Consider the following 20685-nt stretch of genomic DNA (forward strand, 5'->3'; position numbering starts at 1 on the left):
GGTTGCCCTCCTCTGGACACGTTCCAGTTTGTCAGTGTCCTTCTTGAACTGTGGTGCCCAGAACTGGACACAGTACTCCAGGTGAGGTCTGACCAGAGCAGAATACAGTGGCACTATTACTTCCCTTGATCTAGATGCTATACTCCTATTGATGCAGCCCAGAATTGCATTGGCTTTTTTAGCTGCCGCGTCACACTGTTGGCTCATGTCAAGTTTGTGGTCAACCAAGACTCCTAGATCCTTTTCACATGTACTGCTCTCAAGCCAGGTGTCACCCATCTTGTATTTGTGCCTCTCATTTTTTTTTTGCCCAAGTGCAATACTTTACATTTCTCCCTGTTAAAATTCATCTTGTTTGTTTTGGCCCAGTTCTCTAATCTGTCAAGGTCATTTTGAAGTGTGATCCTGTCCTCTGGGGTGTTAGCCACCCCTCCCAGTTTGCTGTCATCTGCAAATTTGATCAGGATGCCCTTGAGTCCATCATCCAAGTCGTTGATAAAGATGTTGAATAAGACCGGGCCCAAGACAGAACCCTGTGGCACCCCACTAGTCACTCTTCTCCAGGATGAAGAGGAACCATTGATGAGCACCCTTTGGGTTCGGTCAGTCAGCCAGTTACAAATCCACTGAGTGGTAGCATAGTCAAGTCCGCATTTTACCAGCTTCTTTACAAGAATATCATGGGGCACCTTGTCAAATGCCTTGCTGAAATCAAGGTAGGCTACATCCACTGCGTTCTCTTCATCTACCCCACTGCGTTCCCGTCATCTACCCATATTACTTTTGGAGCCATTTTAGTTTTGAATGGTAGCCTGTCTGTGAAATTGTAAACTCAGTTATGCTTCCTTCAATATCTCAAAACAGCATTTATATCAATCAAGTTAATAGTTCTCCAAAATGGTTTGACAGATGTTTTACTCTTCCTGAGGTAAGCAAGTTGAGGCAAAGGCAGATCTAGCTTAACATACATGCTTTGAAAGTTCTAAACACAGGTATCCCCAAACTGTTGATAATGATCTCAAACTCCACTGGAATTTATGCAAACCTTGCCGAATGAACAGAGGCTATGCAGCAATGTTTATTGGATTACTCAAATTCTGCTTAGCTCCATGTACTATGATCATTAGCATTTGACCCTCACCTTTTCGCTGATTCCGTTTCAAATTTTCATGACGCAACCTGCATATTCCTTATATGAAGTACACTAAACCACTGAATGCCGAGCAACTACTTAACTGAGTGCTATGCACCACTGACACCATGGACAGATGAATGCAATGCAACGAAGAGTCTGGAATAAGAAGCAGCCTCTGGCAATGTAAGAATCAGAATTCACAAGAAGCATGCTCTGCACCATCCCACGAGATTCGCTCTTGAAAAAGAAACTAGCAATTCCTTGCTCTTGTTCTTCTACACAGGTTCTTACCCAATTCTGAACTAGAATAATCAGCTATGATCCATGGAAACACGGGATACTGGGAGAGGTCATTGCAGCTCCGATCAGCCAGATTGTTGAGGTGAAGGAGGTACTGGTAGTTGGAAATATGCCCTCGTTGCCATTGTAACATGTAACTCTCTGCTGTATGCTCTGTAACATGATTCTCTAGACACCAGACAACAGAGAGCAGAGGAGAGATAAATGCCATTTGAAACGACTCTTCTGGAAGCACTGCATACCTAACGGGCATAACGGGTGCACTATTAGTTTTCTATACACTTATCCTTCAAGGCATCTAGGGCTTTCAGTCATCACTCATGAAGCAAGGCAGACCACTCGTCTGACAAACTGTTCACTGACCACCAAGATGAGCAGATTAAACAATCTCCCTCAAATTCACTAACAAGTCTTTCCTGGTCTTTCTATAGCATGTGCGCCCAGTTATGAAATAAGAAGGATAACGTGGGGGCAGGGAAGAAAGGAATCATGACAGTGAGAACAATATATTGTCGGACAGCGATTCCACTCCCTTAATCTTTTTGGCAAGGGCTTCACAAAGTAGCATTTAATGGGAACTAAAGAAAGCAGACACAGATAGGCTGAGATGGCAATACTTAAGGACAGAAGAGAGAGGGATAAAAGGCTACAACAGGGAACAGAAGCCCGGGGCAGCACTCTTGCAGGAAAATACAGGTTAGGAGTTCTGTATGTAGGAAGATGTTTGTTGGTGATGAGAAAAGGATTTTTTCCACTTTCATATGTTCATGGATAACAATGCATGCCAACTGCAAATAAATATTAGGCAGGCTTCACATCATCAAAGTTTTTAGTTTTGTTTACTAAATACAAGTAAAATAAACATGCTAATTTTGATCATTCTCTTAGGTAATATGCACTGGGGGGGAAATCGGTTTGCATTGGAATTTTTTCTGATGCATACTACCCTAACCTTCATTTGAAAAAATCAAATGCAAAATTCTCTATGAAACCCACATTACTGTTACTTGCCCTACAACTTAAGGCAGCATTTCACCAGTTGCAAATGTCCAATTGCTTTCTACTACTTATCCTACACATTACTGCTTTAAGGTGGTGCTCAAAATTTTCCACAAAGATCTCCACAAAGCCAAAAACAACTTCTAATTCAACGTGTTAGCGTTAATTTCATTCCAACTTCACATTCATTCCAAAATAATACACACTTAACTTTCCCTCAAGTTTAAATCTATACCAAAACAAACAAACAAACAAACAAACAAACAAACACGAGACAAACTTTATCTCACACACCGCATTTTGCCAAAGAGAACAGTTATTTATACCTAAATATGTTGCCATGAAGAAATAGGCATTGTCTCTGTCCTGAGTGTTGTAGAACTTCAAATAGATGTCCGAACACAGATTGTTCTCAGTGCAAAATACTTCGAGACCCTTTCAAAATTGGAGAGAGACAGAAGTGAAAAAGTTCATCAGGCAGCTTTATAATTCAGGATACTAGCACAGTATAGTTCAGGTGAAGCAAAGCCTCTGGTATTTTTGTTGTTGTCCTCATAATATTAGAATTTGCTTGTCAGAGGAATACAAGCTCTTCTCTATACACCAATGAAAGGTACAGCATATAATGTAGTTTTAAACCTACTATGCTTTTACTAGAAGGGCAATTGTTGCTACTTTCAATTTTTTCTGTCAAATTTTCTCTGCTCAACACATTTGTTCACAAGAGCTATCATAGGTTTTATAGAAATATGAAATAGATATGAACATTGCAACATGATATGATGTGCTTTAATCCATGATAGGACTTGCTATGCCATAAACTACTGAGCAACTGCACTGTAACCAGGTACCTTTATTCCCCAATCATACGGTTGACACAGATAAGCCAACATGAATGTCAAACTAGAGCCACAGTTTGAGGGATGGCGCAAAAAGTGTTCTCTTTGGAATGTCAAGATGCAAGTTTAAACAACGAAGCACATTTGTGTGACCAAGGGACAATAGTAAAATTTACTCTTACCAACGGCAATAGACCGTGCCTTCTTTTATAGATACGTCTGACACTATGCAGCATCACCTGAACCACCGGTTTCTGTAACGAAATGCAAGGAACAAAAATATATATAATACTCCCAATTTTCCGCATGCATTGTTTATAGCAGTGGCGGGGCTGCCTTTCCACCACTCAAGCTTCTGGGGGCCACATGCCATTGGTGGGTGGGGCCTGAGGCAAAACTAGGCAGAGCAACAAATGTGAATTTGGGCTTTGTACTATGTAATCTAGTTCCTTCATTATAGAATCACAGAGCTGGAAGGTACCCTGAGGTTCATCTATGTAATGTAAGAATACGCAGCTGTCCTGTATAGGGATTGGACCCAAGACCTTGATGTTATCAGCACCATGCTCTAACCAATTGAGCTAGCCAGTTCAAGCAAGAAAATACTATGTAAGGACTCATTTGAGACAGGCAAAAACACCCAAGGAGACTGCAAAGCAGAACCGGTAAGGGCTGTGGCCTGGGAAGAAAGGAAGTGGGTGTGGTCTGGGAAGTCCCAGAGGCCTGGCAGAGAGGCCTTGGGGGCTGCTTCTGTGGGCTTAGGTAAACCTTCTCCATTTTACAGGATTGGGAATTTCCCTCTATATTCCATTGTTATCCAGAGCTGATTTTACATGCAAAAAATAAATAGTGAATTTAAAAATCAAATCAAAATCAAAGCCTATTAGTTGCAAAGGAGTTGCATTTGTAATTAATTACCTAGGTTACCAATATGCATTCCAAGAAAGGCCAACTTGAAATAGTTTGATGGATAAGCTGTTTGTTGGCTGGGGAAATCAAACTTGTGACTAAGGATTAAGAATCCATTTCCACATTTTACACGGACTCCAAATCTAATATATGAAACACCCAATGGCATAAGTGAACAGCTCACTACACATACTGATTTGAAAACGAAGAAACAAGACAGCACAGTGTGCCTCATTTATGAGGAATTGTAGTATTTATAGTTTGCTAACAGTCTCAACTCCCTTAACATTCTGGTTGAATCAGTGAACATCAACAACAGACAAAAAGTTGAAGGTAATGTTCACTAGATGAAGCATCTGAAAATGTGACATTTCTAAGTGGAACCTGAAATCTATATCCTAACTTCAACTGGTAGTAACCCAACTCAGAGCTCAAACAGAAGCCAGGGGTTTAGGATTCCCCACCTCTACACACTACAAAAATATTCAAAGGGTGGAAAGAGACAAGAAGGGATGAACTTCAGTAAGCCACCAGTGAGTGGCAGAGCACTATTTGCCTCCATAGTGGAGAACCTTTGAGACTCCAGATGTTGAACTCGCTCCCATCAATGCCAGCCAGCATGGCCAACAATCATGCATGTGAGCCATAGTTCAACAATATCTGGAGGCTCAGAGGGTCCCCACACTTGTTCTACCTGAAATATAATGACTGGTATGATTCCCCAACTGGAAATTCAAAATGGGCACAGTGACAGCTTTCATTGGAGAAACTTAGCCCTGGCATGTGAATTTTGAATTATGGAGAAACAGAACTGAGAATTTGTAAACTTCCACAGACTCAAGCTAGAGCTCCATCAAGGCTGCCCCTGATGCTCACTTGTGTGGCTCATAGGAAAACCTCACATAAGCACTTTGAGACACTTTAGACAGTTATTTGCTCATGGTTCAAAGAACAGCAGGATGGAAATTTTTAGTGCAGGTTACTTACAGGGTAGCCATTAAGAGGCTGGAAATACAAGTTTGCATCAGTGATGCATACAAGTCCTGGATTAGTCACCAACGGAGTGACCATTTCAGCTTTGCATTCCATATGCAACGTTTCAGAAACATTTTGAAATCTAGAAGAGGAACAAACTACAATTATTTTGTTCAATGCAGTCACCTGCTAAAGGTTAGCTGGGTTATTTCACACCTCTTAATGTGTTTTTTAAAAGACAAAGTTCACTTCAATTTTCTAATTTCTATTAACAAATAATAATTCTCTTTACCTCACCTTTATAATCTGCAATAACCTGAAGACTCCTCAGCACATAATGCATTGCAGAATTTATAGAATATTTTTTTCTCCTTTCAGGATAAAACAAAGCAACAAGGATGCCTCATATTTTTCACATTTAGGCATATTTGGACATTTTCTCTGGTCTCAATAATGAATTATTTTTCTCCAGCATTCATATGAAATGTGTAGAACTTAAAAAATATTGAAAGAGGGAAGGGGAACAGGGGAACTCCTAGGACAGGTTTCCTCAAACTCAGCCCTCCAGATGTTTTTTGGCCTACAACTCCCATGATCCCTAGCTAGCAGGGCCAGTGGTCAGGGATGATGGGAATTGTAGTCTCAAAACATCTGGAGGGAGAGGTTGAGGAAGCCTGGCCTAGTGTGTAACTGGTTAGGGAAGCATTAAAGGAAGCAGATGACTCCTGCTGCTAGCACACTATTTGCCTTACATCATCCTATGCAGATGGTTTCTAAAAACAGGAAATGAAATTCAAAAGCAAGGAATTTTTATGATGTGAATTATTTATATTAAGAAGCATACCTGTTCTTATCAAATGGTGTCCTGGCCAAACGTGACTGCAATATAGCAGTTATCTAATTTGAAAAAAGGAAACAATACATTATGTTTTGGACATGAACCTAAGACATTAGTTTCCACTAATACAACATCCATAGTATATATTTACCATAGCAGCCTGGTCCCCCAGTTTGTCCAGGTGAGATGCCCTGTACAGCTGTTTAAAAATAAAAGCAAGAAGATTAAAAAAAAGAGTTTCTTTAGAGATATCTAATGCACCTGAAGTCCCCAGGGATAGGTCAGGCCTGTAGAAAAGCATTCTGCACCAGATTCATTTCCACCTCCAGGCATGTGTCTGTGGAACAGCTGCCTCCACAACCACAAGAGTCACTATTTAATACCTATATGAATCCTCTGGGAGCGCTCATTATAGGTTTGAGGGCAAGGCAGCATCAGTATGCTTGTGACACTCAGCTTTATTTCTCTTTAACATCTGAATCAGGAGACATTGTCTAGTCCAGAGATGGCCAACTCCTAAGAGACTGCAATCTACTCACAGTTCTGGTCAAAGTTGTTCAGCTTTTTTTAGGGAGGAAAGTCCTGGTTTTTTAGGGATTCAGGGCAAAGTTGCAGAGCTTTATTAGTGAGAAAGGGGAAAAGTTGCTCACCGAAAGAGCGCTAAGGAAACAATCAGCCTAAGAAAACTCCGTCTTCTGTTCTGGAGATCGTGCAACAATAGAGGACAGGGCATGGTCAGATTCTATTTTACCACTGCTAAGGAAAGGGAGTCAGCGATCTACCGTGATCTACCAAAACCTCCCAGGGATCTACCAGTAGATCGCGATTGACCTGTTGGACACCCCTGGTCTAGTCCATGGGCCAGTGCTTGGACGCATCTTGGATGCAGTGGTGAGATGGACGAGGAAAACAATCTGAGATTGAATCCTGGCAAGAATGAGGTACTGAGGGTGAGTGGTCCCCATTTCCAAGAAATTGGTCAACTGCCTATTCTGGATGGGGACCAACCCTCCTTGGAGGTTTGCAGTCTGGAGATAACTTCTGGATCTAGGCCTAGGTAGCCTCAGTGGCGAGAAGTGCCACATACCAGCTGAGATTGGCATGGCAGCTACGGCCATTTCCTGGACCAGGAAAGCTTGTAGTTCAAGATTCGGTTATGGACAAGAACAAACTTGAGCCTTTGCTGAGGAGGAACTATTTGCACCTGTATGAGCTATCTGCTCAATTTTTATTTACTACAAAAGGGATTTTATGCTCCTTTGTAGGTACCAAAATAATGCACAATTGCCATTTGCCATCATGTCAAATTGAATTCTCACCTGGTGAAGGGTATGCAGAACATCGTCAACTTTCCCAGCAATGTCCAGTTGAAATAGGTATTCAGTTTTACCCTAACAAAGAAAAGTGAACCATTAAAAATTACACTGAAACCCAGGGGGCACACCCACTTGCCGCACTTTTAAAGAAAAACAACTGTTAAAATAGGCAAGGACTACAGCTCAGTGGTCCAGCACATGCTCTTTATGAAAAAGGTCCCAGGAATCTGCAAAGACTCCTGCCTGAAATGTCAGAGAGATGCTGACACTCTAGATAGAGCAGGGATAACCACCTCGGTGCACTCCAGAGGCTGCTGGACTACAATTTCCATCACCCCTGACCACAGGCCATGCCGGTGGGAACAATGGGAATTTGAGCCCATTATGTCTAGAAGGCACCAGCTTGGCCATCTCTGCATAGACAATACTGAGCTAAATGGACCAATGGTCTGAGTCTGTATATTCTTTTTAGAAAAGCATGCTTGTCCTCCAGTCTGTGAACTTGTTACACTTGCACAGCAGTGATGCTACCCACTGCATTTGCGAGTTATGGGCTGCCCTCTTCTGAGGATTTCCAGGCCGTTCACATTAGGATATGAACTGCAAAGCAAGAGTTTTCACGAGGTTGAGTATGATGTCATACGCATAAATACCCCTTTGCAAGTAACCCGACATGAAGCTGACTATACCATTCAAATGTCAGAGAATGGAAGTTTCCGGATGAGAAGATGTACAAGGGACTCATATATCAGCTTTTTGCACTTCATGCAATAACAGACAGAATGGGGAAGTTACAAATATCACCTTGTGGGTAACATGAACTGCCCTTAAAACTGGTTCTAACATATTTGAAGGTTTTTAAGGAGAGGTTGTGTGGGCATCTATCATGGATACTTTAGGTAAGATTCCTGCATTGGAGGGGCTGGACTAGCTGACCCTCAGGGTCCCTTCCAACTCTATAATTCTATGATTTCAATTCAGATAAAGCAGGCACCCAAGTCACCTTCTATATTTCAGTGTAATATTTTTATTTCCCTGAACAGCAATATAGGATCTATATTAGCTGTTTTACCAGCCCCCTAGTTTCTTCAAACTCTTTCTCATGCTTGCAGTATTTGGTGAACAAAACAAATGCCTTTACAAACACCATTCATCTATTTCCCCAAGAACATTTTTTTTTAAATAGGCACCAGCATCTGCTTAAATTTCATATTGTAATTAATAAATTAATATATAAAAATTCACAAAGGCAAGTGCCATCTAATGCTACATTATCTGCGTTCTCTCTCGCTCAAACACAAGTCTTGCTTTCTTTTAGTGAACTTCCTCAAATAACTTACTGCTACTGTTCTTTCAGGAACAACAGGCTTTATGACGTTAAGATATTTGCATGCAAGGAGCAGGGTAAATATATACTCACTCTTTCCATTTTAAAGGGTGCAATGACATTTTGCTCTTTCGTAAGAAAAGCCTAAGAAAGAGGATAGTTTATTGAGAGTGCTTTTGGTTTTCTGAATTTTTAAAAAACTATATTTAGAATAAATTTTCGTATTTGTCTTTCTTCATTGTTCCCCAAATGCTACAGTTTTCAGTCCTTAAATGTTCTCTCATCTTTCTCTTTCATAATGTAAAATTACATCCATGTTTCAACATCTCATTCCCCCACCCCCACTTACCAAACCCGATTGTTTTATTATGTTTTTATAAGTGTTGGAAGCCACCCAGAGTGCCTGGGGCAACCCAGCCAGATGGGTGGGGTATAAATGTATTGTATTGTATTGCATTAATTATATTTATTATAATTAGTCCTCCTTGAATTTTTCTCTTCCTATTACTTGAAATGCACCTCCCATCAGCTATCTTCTTAAAGCCATTTCTAAAACCCATCTAATTCAGAAGTTAAAATTGAAATAAATTTAAACAAAACTTTTAAATCATACCTTTCCTTGTCAAGAGACCATCTCAACAGCTGTTAGCCAGTTGGTTATTTTCCTCTTGAAGGCTCATAGCTCAGGGGTGGGGCAACTGCTATGCATGCAGAAGACTTCCATGTCAACCCCCAACATCCTGCCACTCCTGCTCAATCTCCTCCCACCTACCATCTTTGTTTTTCAGTTATCATAGTATTAGAAGACTTTTAATGGTTACATGAACTGCATTTTTTGGATAAGTCATCATACCTGTAGCTCTAATGTGTGCCCTCCCATTATTCACAACCACAATTTATCTGATATCTCTGTTCAAATATATTTTCTGTCAGGTTTATTCAGCAGCAGAATAAACTCATTTGTATGTCAATGTTACCTAACAGCTAACACCCTATCATTAAAAACATTGCTATGGGTAGATTTCCCCACAAATTAACATGATGGACTGTGATTGCAATATACTATGTATATGTATTTTTAAAGCCACACAACAAGCAAGTCCCTTGTTACGCTGATTTTCAACCAAATGAGTTTAGGTGCAACAGAATCCTAAACTAAATGAGTTTAGGATTCTGTTGCACCTAACCCTTTACTAAATTCTGGAGAATGAGGCACTTACCTGATTGGATAAAATAGAAATCTGTCCAGGGAGTGCCCTAAAACACAGATGTGAAAACCAATCACCACACCAATTAAAACCACAAGCTAAAAAGAAAAGGGAAAATTATCTATAAACGCTTTCAAAAAATCACATACCCTGCATAGAAATCATTTGTATCACTATCCTCTGGTGCTTCTATTTTAATGCAGTCTCTCAATGGAATCTATATGAATTTACATAAATATACATTAAATTATTTTGTTTTGAAACTGAAGCAGACCACAATCCATTGTCATCACTTACTAATGTACTTACTTTAATAATGGGGTGGCTTATTTCATCAGGTTCAAATATCACTGATTTTGAGCAGATTTTTAATGACCCCCTGATTTTCCTAAGAGTTGAAAAAACATTTAAAAGTTATTGCAGAATTCTAAGCAGATGTAACACCACAACTTCTCCAGTCTTCTCAGTTTTATGGAAGTGCTGTTGTACCTTCTTTCTCTGCCATCCTTGTTAAAAATGTAATTAGCTGTGTGCTGTTCGAAGTAGTATTCCTCCAGATTAAGGAGTAGCAAGGAAAACCTGCAAACAATAAAAGCAAAATTATTATTTTTTGACTATCACAGCACTTTACGCTTTACTAAAGGAGTGAGGAACCTGTGACCTTCCAGGTGTTGTTGAACTACAGTTTCTAAGATCCCTCGCCACTGGCCGTTTTGCACAGGTTCCCCACCCCAATTATTCAGAAAATATTTACTTTGTCCACAGCTTTCATGCAAACATGAAGAAAAATATTTTTAGAGAAAGAGCTAATCTATATTTTAATGGCATATCTGTTTCGTATGCATTTGTTCACACACACACACACACACACACACACACAGTGTTACCCCTGGGGCAATGGACTCCATAACTGTGAAGTCCTCTGCTAATGGGGGATGCCAACGTCTGGCCACTCACGAAGACTTGACGAAATATACTTCAGACCCTCAAATCACCATTAGCAGCCTTGCGCTCTCCTGATATCTTTTTGCCATAATTGCCATCAGCCCCAGCCAGCTACCACATTTCAGAAGGAGCTGGTGGAAGTTACAGTTTTAAACATCTGGAGGGCACCAGGTTGGCAAAGTCTAATCTAGAGAACAGAGCAGCTCCCAAAAAACAGGAGCAGGGCCATCCTTCAGTCACATATACAAAATTAAGCCAGGCAAGTCTGTAAAAAAAGAAAAGCTTGTAGTTAACCACTATCTATGATCTTCATAGGTGGGGAAAGTCTATTGTCCTTTTGATCCCTTCCCATTATGGCTGGTAATACCTAGTACAAAGGGCTTGACTGGATGGGCACAGGGTATGATTAATGCAGTCATGTGAGGGAAGTAATTCCCACTGCCTTGAAAGAGACAGAGGTGCATCTTCCTTTGAAGAGGTCTTCTCTGGATCCAGAATCATAGAACTGCAGAGTTGGAAGAGACCCCAAAGGTCATCTAGTCCAAGCCCCTGCATTCTGTCTCCTATGCTATTCAAGATCTATATGAAGAAATTGGGAGCAGACACATCTCTCTCTCTCTCTCTCTCTCTCTCCATTCCATCTGACTCAGGAGATGCTGCAGAGCTGTTAGAATTGTCTGAATCCTTTGCTCTTGTCTTTCTTCTCAGAGGTCAGATGGTGTCCCATAAACACTGCAAAGCTCAGCTTTGGATAATTTGAGCAAGAGAAAGCAGAAATTGAACAACATTGGTTTATAATATGACTGAAGCTTCTCTCACTTCTAATCACAAGATGAATAGACAATAATAATGCAAGGTACTGAATAAATCATTGCATGGTAACGAAGAGTAGCTTGCAGAGAATCACTAAGTGGTTCCTCCATTTATCTGTGTGGTGAGATGCTTATCCTCTCTTGAGATTCTTGGGAACAAACACCCTATCAAATTACTTGAGGAATTATTCAGCACTATGTTCCTAAAACACTAAAATGACCAAGTCTTACTACCAGTTGAATTATCATCTTGCCACCCGGTGATCATCGTTCATTAAATTTGCTTCCATCAACAGACATATCATTCCATTGCAAGAAGATGAATTATAATGACAGGCCCATTAACACCAATTTCAAATAACAGAACTATTACGAAAGTGGCAGTAAACATGTGATAGATGAGATTACATGAATTAGTCTTAAGGCTTGTAGAATCAGAAAGGGGAAAGGTAAGGAAGTAAGCAAATGTTGGCCAAGTCTGGTCTAACACCAGACCTCCTCCCAACTCCCTCTCCTCCCCATGCTGATCATATTGAGTTTCAAAAGTCCAAGCTGTACCAAACTACTTCAACTAAAAGCAAGATATACACCAATGGAAAACATGCATGGATTTTAGTGGAACCAATTTCCAACCCTGCTACTTAGCCTGCAGGTAAACTCAATTAAACGAGGTACACTTCAATAAAAGCTAGGCTGTGGATTGGGCTCTTGGCTTTAATTTAAATGTTTAATCAATATGCAGACTCTAAAGCTTCAGTGAATTATGAATTATGATGGACTTCATCCATCAAGTCTCCTTCCTTTCTAAGGCCTAATTTAACACGAAGTATTATTTCAGATCTGAAAATTGGACAAATCCAATTCTCTCTTTTTAAAGCTGTTTAGTATGAGCCAATATATGGTACCTGCACTTAGGGCCATTCTCAAGATTGCATTCCAGTTCTGGCTTCTTAAAGACATGAGTTATAGAACCAGGTGAAAATACTATGGAAGATGAAGTGCATCAGAAAGGTAAAACAAATATGATGAACTCCCTTGATTTAGTTTAGCCACATTATTTATTTAAAAAGCAGATTATGATGGAAATTTTACTTTCTATACTACCAATTTCTTGTCATATGTCTTGACAATAGATTTCTGAACTTCTGTTCATGGCATTAGGTATGGATGATGAAGTGTGCATGTACACCAGCCTTGTATTTAACGCACATACCCAATAGCCATAGGCAATAAGGAAACTCATGCAGCCCAAGTGAATGGATAGGCAAAGAAGGGACAAAACACTTTGTCCCTCCTCTGCACCCAGCAGGGAAATATAGTAGGCTGCTGGAGGAGGGATGGAGCTCTCCATCTCTCTTCTGCCAGACCCCAGTAAGCAGGAAATATCCATGCCATATATATAAAGGACAGAGCTTCCCTCAAAGAATCCAGGGAACTAACTATAGTGCTGGGTGTTGGGAACTGTAGTTCTGTGAGGGGTAAATTATGGTTCCCAATATATTTTTTTTCAGGAAAATGGTGGAAGCCATGTACTTTAAATGTGTGATATAGATGTGACCCTATTAAGTTTTGTGGGCCTGTTTACAAGGCTGGTGAATGCATGCACACACACTCACATTGAGCTTTGCCTTTTAAGGAACATGTGGCACTACAGCTGCAACACTCAACATGAAAGAATAAGCCGTTGAGATTTCTAAACAGGAAGCAAAGCAGCAGCACGGACCAGTACAAGTTTATCTGAGCACAGCACAATCGTTTTTCATTCAAACCATAAGCATAAGGGAAACAATGACTGCATAATATTATCAGTTACATAAATATACAAAACGAAGAACTCCATTTGATGGATTTAATAAAGCAAATCTCTTAACAAAGTATGTTTTTCAGGATACTATTCACTGTACTTACAGAATTTCCAGGTCATTTTAAAATTTGCTTTTCCAGTTAAACTACCAATCATCCAAAGCAATAAACCCTTTAGGTAGACTGAGATAAGGCTACCTGCAGCAGTACTTGGGCCTCCAAGAAGTTCTGACTCTCTCTATCATTAGCTGAATGAAGATTCAAGGACACAAGGACAGAACAACCTGCTGTTATCAGGCCAATGGCCCATTTAGTCCAGCATCCTATTCTCACAGTGGCCAACCAGATGCTTGTGGGAAGTTTGCAAACTAGGCAGTATTCAAAAGCATGATGACCCTGATAGTAGAGAGGTAAAACATAGCAAACTTGTCTTCCACCCACTGTTTCCATACCATGAAAGGAACAGTAAAAAAACAAATCTGCACATTGGACTGGAGCACAACTTTCACAAGGATTTGAGATTATAGATCAGGCATCCCCAAACCTTCGGCCCTTCAGATGTTCTGAGACTATAGTTCCCATCATCCCTGGCCACTTGTCCTGTTAGCTAGGGATCATGGGAGTTGTAGGCCTAAACGTCTGGAGGGCCGCAGGTTGGGGATGCCTGTTATAGATGCATGGATCCACATCCTAATTCAAAACATTGCTAAGTTGCACTGACACAGCAATTGGCAAGTCATCCTCTAATTGCCACACATTGGCGCATGAAGTATTAAGGAAGCAGCCAGGATCAGGGGTTTCATGGGGTTTCAGCAGCTGACCACTTTGAGCTGAACACTGGGTGTTGTTTCTTTTAAGCAGTCTGTTGCCAAATGTCCATCCTGCTCAAATATAAAAACTTTCCTCCGCCAGCAACCAGATCTTGAAATATTATGATTAATCTGTCAGGAAACAGAACACAAATTACACCATCTGGCAGTGATAATCTATCGTTAGTGATAATGTAAGAGATTTAGAGGGGAAAGCGTGGTAGCCTATTATCATAAAAAAAACACACCTGTGTACACCTGCAAAGAGCAAATACACACACAAAAAGTATTCTAGACTAATAGACTTATTATGGTATAAGCTTTCATGGGTAGAACCTGTATGTGCATGCTCACATGCGAAAAACTATATACCAACACATTTCTAGGTGATACTTATTACTATTGCTTATTAAATGCTCTCACTGCAAGCAACTCAAGGCACCTTTACCTACAAGCTGTATATTTATTAATATGAAGTCAACTCTTTTGGGTTCCACCAAGGGCTATAGCACCACTACCTTTGATTGCTGTTTTTGTGGGTACCATTAGGGGGAAGAATGATTGTAAGTGCTCCCTAGGGAATGCAAGTGAGCACCAGGGATGGGAAGATATTTTGCCCCACCTTTTATTGTGAGTTTAAACTGGAGATACAACAGCAGAAGTGAGAGTGCTACTGCTACTTACAAAAGGCAGGCTTGCATATTGGACGGGTAGGGCTAGTAGTCTCTGCTTTCTTTCTTTAAGTGTGCTGGCAGTTATTATGGACTCTCACATATTTTTATTTTAGTATGTATTTATGTTTTAAGAGCATCTTATCTGATTGTTCCATGCTGCTTCAAAATGTGGAATTTTTGTTGTTGTATTTTTTGGCATGTTTTATAATACTGTAAACCACATTCAGACTTCTTTGGGGCATAAAGCAATACAGAAAATAAATGTTAACAGTGTGTATATACAGCATCCACAAATCTCAAATATCGGATTTAGCTTGCCAAGTAAGAATTAAAAGGACAACCCTCTAGGCATTTGTGGCTACACAGACTCTATTAATTCCAAGGGCACAATTCTTACAGAGGTCTGAAATGTTGTTGCATGGCCTCATGCTCTCTATTTGATGATTATGATTTGAAAGTTCTTCATTAGATATTATAGGTTAGGTTATGGATGTACTGAGAGCGGACTAATTCTCTGAGTGGGCATCATCCACACAATAGTAGGGTACATGCCATGGCTTGGGGAACCTCTAGGTTTGAAGAAGTACAAAAATACGTTGGAATGGTTTTTCTAAGGAGGGACAGACAGACAGACAGACAGACAGACAGACAGACACATGATAAGGTGGGTTAAGCATGATCAGTTGCCATAGGATGTTAAAGGGGAGGAAATGAAAAATGATGTGTGGTAGGGAATGGAAAGGAGCTTTCTGGAAAAGGGCACAACTGGTTAGCCCCAATGCAACAGGCTGTTGCAGGTCGCATATGTATTAAAGATATACAGCTGGCCGGACAGTGCCAGTGCCCAGTTCATCTTAGGCACTTGGTGACCTTAGGCAACCCACAACCCTTGCAATAGGAAGATAGTAATGCAGGGAGCTGTTGTAAGATCATAAATGTAACAAACACTTGAAATACATTGTAGAAAATGCAATTAAACTCTGCTCAGAGCATTTTACTTTCTATACTCTTAAGATATGTAAGATTTCAAGCAAAATAAGAAAGAAATTTCCTTCACTCCTAAAAACTTTCCTTTAAAAAACCCACAACTGTCAATAACTTATGGCTCTTTCCAGAAGAGATCTACTAACTCTTAAGCAGACAGCTAACTTACTTTTCATAATATTCTAGCTCCAGCCTACCTATCCTTTTCTTCCTCAACCATTTCCACTGCCTCATACCCATGTGATATTTCTTCTAAGGTTGAGCAGCTGGTGACCTCTGTGTTAAGGCTAAGAATGCAGAGATGCTTTTGCATCAGAAGCTTCATCTGTGAAACATTTGCATGTGACCAGTGCCGCCTCCTCCTCCAGCATGATTGCTCAGAAAGGAATTGCAGGGAGTATTGGAGTCTTCACACAAAGGCATTCCCCCGCGTAGGTGGGGAAACCACAAACAGTGAGGCCCAAGCTACAAACTGCGATCTGCAGTGAAAAATCCCCCTTTAGTACAACTATGGGATTACCCACAAACAAAACACGAAAATGCCAGCTTCAGCCAGAGTACAGATTTTCCCTTTAGTCTGCATAGATTCAAGGAAGAGAGTTTAGGCAGAAGCAGCGGCGTAGCGTGGGTTGTCAGCACCCGGGGCAAGGCAAGTAATTTGCGCCCCCTAACCCGGGGCAAGGCAAGTAATTTGCACCCCCTAACCTGGGGCAAGGCAAGTAATTTGCGCCCCTAACCCCTAACCTGCCACCGCTGCCAGCTTCTTCTTGCTGCTGCCTGGGCTGGTCGGATGTGGTTCTCTCCCGCGCTCAGCGCTGCGCTGGGTGGCCGCTGCACTGTCCCTCCCCCAGATAGTCCCTCCCTCGCTCTCTCTCCGCTCCGCACCGCAACGCACGCCTGGCACCCTCCCCCTCCACAGTGGGTAGCAACCTGGCAGCTGGGATCGGATGCGCACAGCCAGCACTGCAGTGAGAGAGAGTGAGCCAGGTAGGGGCAGAGAGCTGCGAGTGCGAGCGCGCCCCCCCCCCAATGTTGCGCCCGGTGCGGCTGGCCCCCCCTGCACCCCCCACGCTACGCCACTGGGCAGCAGTCTATCCAAGTAGTCAGTAAGAAGTAAATGTGGTCCTAGGAAGCTGATTACAGAGTCAGACCATTGATTTATCTACTTAAGCATCTACTTTAAGCAGTAGCTTTGCAGAGTTTCAGACAAGAGTCTCTTAGAAATGGCCCTTCTCAGGACTTGCTCCAATGGTTCCAATTTCACCTGGGACAGAAGGGGCTTTCTAAATCCCATCCTTGATAGCCCACTGCATTACACAGTGCTTCTTACCTTAGGCACTGAACCATAGAAGGAGCGTTTGAAATTCGCCAGGCACTAGATATATTTTGCACCTATCGGCCATTTGCAACCAAGTGAATATGCCTGGGCGCCAGGATGGCACCTGAGGTCTCTGTCGTCTGGAGGTGCATGCCTGAGGATCCTTAGATCTTGACTATTTTCACACACTAGCTACATACCCTATAGAAGTCTATCTGTTATATTTTATCTGCACAATCAAAATGAATTTCAGGAATCAAAAAGTCATACTGAAAATACAGTAAGGCATGATGCAAGATACAAATATGGAGGATATGTTTACAGTTAAAAAGCTAAGATATATGTTCGTACTTTGGGGTAACCTGAAGTTTGTACAGAAGTATGAAACATATTAAGCTTGCTTTTTAAAAAGAAAGTGGAGAAGAGGAAGGTGCGGTAAGGGAATAAATTATTCCATTGTACCATTTTTTATTATTTTCTTTAGAAAAACATCATAGATTAAGCCTGACTTGGAATTACACTATGTGCTCTGGAAGCCTTGCATCTTAAATAGCCAAAGCGTGTTTTTAAGGCCCATGGAATTTAGTTGGACTTACTTGCAGGCAAAATCACATACCTGGTGCTGGGAACAGAACAATGTTGCATAGTAGTGAAAGAGACACACAATTAAGACTACAACTGCGTTCAGATTTGGAAGTCCCATTAAACTTTCTAATGCAAAATATCATGCTGCAACCCCCTATCATTATACCATATGCTGCCAATTATATAAGCGGGACCTGCAACAAAGAGTTGCAGTATGGAGTGCTCCTGTTTAGGGTCCCACCACATCAGCTGACATTTATTTAGATATCTACTGACTGCCCATTAACCATGCCCTGTGGGTGGTCCACAAACAGTAACACAAGAGTCAAAACTTTAAATATTAATAGAGCACATAAATATTAACACGATAAACATAAGATCATTCTAAAACATAGTTCAAATCCAAGAGAAAATACCCTCTCCTCCTGTGGTGCAAGTGGGTGTGTCTGGCTGTTAACTAGAAGGCTGGTGCTTCAAGCCCACCCAGGGACAGCTGTGGGCAGGATTCCTGCATTGCAGGGGTTGGACTAGATGACCCTTGGGGTTCCCCTTCCAGCTCTACAATTCTAAGGTTCTTTTTTTTTTGCCATAGTATCTCAGGTATGAGAAAATCCAGACTGAGGGAGTGGGAAGTGCAGGAAAGCAATGATCTGGAGGTGAATGGAGAATTAATGGAGGCACAGAAAGTTTACTATCCCCGTTAGATGACAAGATGTAGGAACGCTAAGTGCCCATTTGTGCCGGGCCTGTGCCTGGTTCTAACTCTCCATTCTCCAACTAGGGCAACACTATGGACCCATCTCCCTGACCTTACCAGACGGTACCAAAGCCCTACCCAAGTTCTCGGCTATGGGAATAATTGTTTCCTCTATTCATCCATGAAATGTTGAGAGGGTACAATCAGTGCCAATGTTTTGGCCAGTATGTGCAATGAGGTCCTAGAATAGCAGACAAGCATTGGGCAAATATTTCCACACTTATTAAAAATTTAATATCCAGTACAGCTAAATGTCCTTAGCCTAATGTTTCAATCTATATTTCCGCTATGGAAATGAATCTGATCCTCTCATGCCCCTCACCCCAAAAATGCCTGCCTGTGAGCCATGATCCTAAGTTTATAACACAAGTTGCAGCAGCTACTCAGTGACGAGGGGAAATGCATTCTGCACATGCTCAAATGCTTCACATTCCTTGCATGACAGTCCCGGTTACGGAAGTCAGATCTGGCACAAACTAAAGACGGGGAACAAACTGATGACACCTGGAGCAATACAAACACTCAAAAGCTCCCAGCTACACCAGTAAATACAACCGAAAGTTTATTGGCCTGTAACTTTCTACTCAAAGCACCGCCAGGAACACCCAAACGATAGAAAGTGAGAAAGTTGCTCTTTTTTCGTAAGCAGAAAAAAGCGAAGGCGAGTGGGCGGAATTTTACGCGGCCGGGGTTTGCGCGCGAGAAGGGAAGCCTATTCCAAACACGCCGCGCCATCCGATGCCCTCGCAAACGCCTCCCCCCCCCCCCCACTTGCTTTCGCCGCACCTTGCGCATCCTTTGCAGCTTTCGGAGCCGAGGCGGCAGCGAGCAGGCACTGCGGTGCCCCAAGAAAAGCAGCCCCGCTCGACTTCCGCGTCGCAGGGCCGCCTTCGCAGCAATACGGCTCTGCCCAAGCGGGCCGCTTTCGCTCGCCCCCCAAGGAGGCCGCCCTCCTCGCCGCCCCCTCGCATCTTGGTCGCCCCCCATCTCAGCGGCCGGGAGGGCGAGGCCTAAAGCAAGGACCGAGGTGGCTCTTCTCTCGCAGGCGTCCCACCCTCGCCAGCCCGGCTTGAGCTTTACTGGGACTCCGGGGCTCTTCTGAGCAGCCGGCCGGTGCGCGCAGGACGCCCGAGCCGCCCCCCGAGCTGCCCCCGCCAGGCTTGAGAAGGGCGGCCGGGGGAGGAAGCTCGCCCCGCCGGGGCGCTTCACGCACCTCTCCTTGGAGTAGAGCTGCTGCTGCTGCTCCTGCCGCCGCTTCCGAATGAAGGCCATGGAGGCGAGTCGGCGCCGCTTCCGCTGGGCAGCTCCTTTGTAGCGCGCACGCCGCGCGCTCACCGCCAGGGGCCCCGCGCAGTGCCAGCGCCGGCCATTTATACTGCAGAGGCCGCCGTCCCAGGCGCTCGGCTCGGGCTGGGCTGCTGCCAAGCGTCGCCTGCCCTCTCTCGGCCGCGGCGGGCCTCTCCGCCTCCTGGGCCGCGCGCGGGGATTGCAAGGCAGCCACAGCGTCGCGCTCTCTCTTGGCCCTCGGAAAGCAAGAGCCCTCCGGTGGGGAAAGGCCGGCGGTGTCTCAGCGCTGCGCTGTCGCTGTGCCCTCGTCTTCCCCCTCCGCCCTGGCCAGTGACTTTAGGCCCAAGCGCCGCGCTCTCCAGAGCAATTGGGAAGAGGCAGGGAGTGATCCTGCCAGCGCAAAGGGAGGCCCGTCTGTTTCGCATACAGGTTCATGAGGTCTGAAATGGCACTGGCTGAGCAATGGGGTCGCAGTGGATGGCGCAATGAGGATGCTGACCCAATGTGCTGCAGCTGTGAGAAGCCCAGATTCCAGGCTAGCGGGTGTTCGTAAAGGAATTGAAAAGAAAACTGCTGATGTCATACTGCCCATACACAAGTCTGTGGTGCGACTGCATTTGCAATGTTTGGGGCCCATCAACATCCGGAGAGTCACGGGTGCCCTGTGCCCTAGGCATGTGTTCACAGACAGCTGTAGTATTTTCCAGAGCTCTGGCTACAAACCAGCCTCAAGGAAAATGTGACCTCAAGTTTCTTCATCAACAACTCATAAAACGCTGTTCTAGAGCAGAAATCATTTACTCTGGTAGAAGGAAAGTTGTTATTCTACAGTATGGTGTGCGAATTGCATGCTGTCATGGCCCAT

General features: G+C 42.9%; 1 protein-coding gene across 2 annotated transcripts in view; it reads right to left on the minus strand.

Moving 5' to 3' along the window:
- The window catches only part of NSMAF (neutral sphingomyelinase activation associated factor), a 37036-nt gene extending 17136 nt beyond the window's left edge, over positions 1–19900 (minus strand). For both annotated transcript variants that reach the window (XM_079984597.1, XM_079984596.1), the window contains exons 1-13: positions 19747–19900; positions 10336–10425; positions 10156–10234; positions 9996–10063; positions 9859–9895; positions 8732–8782; positions 7315–7386; positions 6147–6194; positions 6002–6054; positions 5170–5299; positions 3456–3527; positions 2761–2869; positions 1427–1603 (exon numbers count right to left, since the gene is read on the minus strand). In XM_079984597.1, coding sequence (XP_079840723.1) covers positions 1427–1603; positions 2761–2869; positions 3456–3527; positions 5170–5299; positions 6002–6054; positions 6147–6194; positions 7315–7386; positions 8732–8782; positions 9859–9895; positions 9996–10063; positions 10156–10234; positions 10336–10425; positions 19747–19805 — 1045 coding nt within the window. In that variant the 5' untranslated portion in view covers positions 19806–19900. The remainder of the gene's footprint in view (positions 1–1426; positions 1604–2760; positions 2870–3455; positions 3528–5169; positions 5300–6001; positions 6055–6146; positions 6195–7314; positions 7387–8731; positions 8783–9858; positions 9896–9995; positions 10064–10155; positions 10235–10335; positions 10426–19746) is intronic.
- Between the last annotated feature and the right edge of the window lie 785 nt (positions 19901–20685).

This window comes from Podarcis cretensis, assembly GCF_951804945.1.
Source record: "Podarcis cretensis genome assembly, chromosome: 7".
Classification (NCBI taxonomy): Eukaryota; Metazoa; Chordata; class Lepidosauria; order Squamata; family Lacertidae; genus Podarcis; species Podarcis cretensis.